The sequence below is a fragment of the Protopterus annectens genome, chromosome 8.part0 (genome assembly GCF_019279795.1).
Source record: "Protopterus annectens isolate FY-2018-M chromosome 8.part0, PAN1.0, whole genome shotgun sequence".
Lineage (NCBI taxonomy): Eukaryota > Metazoa > Chordata > Ceratodontiformes > Protopteridae > Protopterus > Protopterus annectens.
Window position 1 is genome coordinate 1,389,044,112 of NC_056741.1, and position 1,539 is coordinate 1,389,045,650.

Sequence of the window (1,539 nt, forward strand, 5' to 3'; positions counted from 1 at the left end):
AAATCAGGAAGTTGAGAGAGATGGAAAAACTGCACAAACGGCCAATAACTATAATTTCTGGGCCAGAAGCCACTCCTTATGAGTGGTTAGCTGGCCAAGTGTGTTACATTCTCATCTCTGCCTTTTGACAAACATTAGTATGTGTCAGAAATATTTAGTGCTGTATTCCTTCTTCCACTGGCAATAAAAACAAAAGCATTTTTAAGGCTTTTAGAAACCAAGTGAATGAGTATATTATTGCATAACATCCCAAGTGACATAATTAAAAGCTAGAAAGTATTACTATGGGAAAATGAGAGGTTTTAACACACCACTAATATGTTTACTTAAAATATACCATAAAAGGGAATGCCATATTAAACTGAGCTTCAGTTGACAGAAAAGGCAGAAAAAACATTATCCCAGATCCAAAGGTCTTGTTTGCAGTCAAAATACAAATGGTTAAGTGCTGCAGAATCCAAGCTCGGTTGTTAAACAAACAGTTCTCACAAAAAAGAATGACGGGGTGCCTGAATATACAGTAATTTATTAAATATCGTTAGAAATGTCAGTATATGAAGATTACCAAATATTCTGCTTCTCAGCAAGAGCTTTAATTTCCGGTACAAGTGATTTGCATCACCTAAAGCTCTGTAAAATGAAGACTGTGTTTTGAAACTGGAATTCCAGCTTTCTTTTTGATATCTTTGACCACAAGAGCTCTTTGAAGTTGATTTCTACAGAAAACTGTGCAGCATTTTTAGGAAATAGAAAGTAAATCTAGATCCCACACCACATAGTGCAATTACACATTTTTGGAATTTCCAGTGTGTTAAAATCGTCACATGATCTACTGAAGTTTTAAGGTGGAGATCCGTTGTGCAGCAGCATAACTGAGCTGTGAAGGGGAAGTCTTTTACAGAACTCCACAACGTAAGAGGAAAAATGGACGGCAGCAGTTTTACAGAAGGAGAAGTTTATCAAGAATTCTTCAACTCCAGAGTCTACTTAGAAACGTACTATTCTTCTGCAGTGGGATGCCCTGAAGAAGGAAATCATTTGTGTTTTGAACTGACAAATTTATTTAATATATTTTCTTCAGGTAAGTTTCCTTGTATTTCAGTTATGCTATTAATTCACATCTTGTAGGAACAAGAGACTGTTGCAAACTATTTCTAATTTTGCTTTAAATGTGTTCATAAATTGATTTACAGTACTTGAGGTATTCTAAAGCAGGGGCATTTTAACAATAAAACAGGCACAAAAGCAAATAAATGTGTCAAGAGGTGCAATTTTAACTCAACATCACAATTTAAAAAGCAGATCAGTGTTCTGCCTCAGTTCACACTTAAAGACAGTCCCAATTTTGCCAGGCTGCTCAGAAACTGAAGACTGACAGCAGAGACAGCTGGTTTTCAGGGGTGTCAGAAGATTCAGAAGGCTAGGGGAATGTAAGGTAAAGGGGACAATTAGTAATCTAAAATGGCAGTTATTTAGCTGTCTACTGCCATAATAAAAGCATATGTATGACACCAGATGTATATAGTGTAAATATGAGTT

General features: G+C 35.9%; 1 protein-coding gene across 1 annotated transcript in view; it reads left to right on the forward strand.

Moving 5' to 3' along the window:
* The first annotated feature begins 533 nt into the window (after positions 1-533).
* The window catches only part of LOC122809451 (nicotinamide N-methyltransferase-like), a 226,720-nt gene continuing 225,714 nt past the window's right edge, over positions 534-1,539 (forward strand). Inside the window, exon 1 of the mRNA XM_044080971.1 lies at positions 534-1,081. Within this exon, the coding sequence (XP_043936906.1) occupies positions 925-1,081 (157 nt within the window). The 5' untranslated portion in view covers positions 534-924. The remainder of the gene's footprint in view (positions 1,082-1,539) is intronic.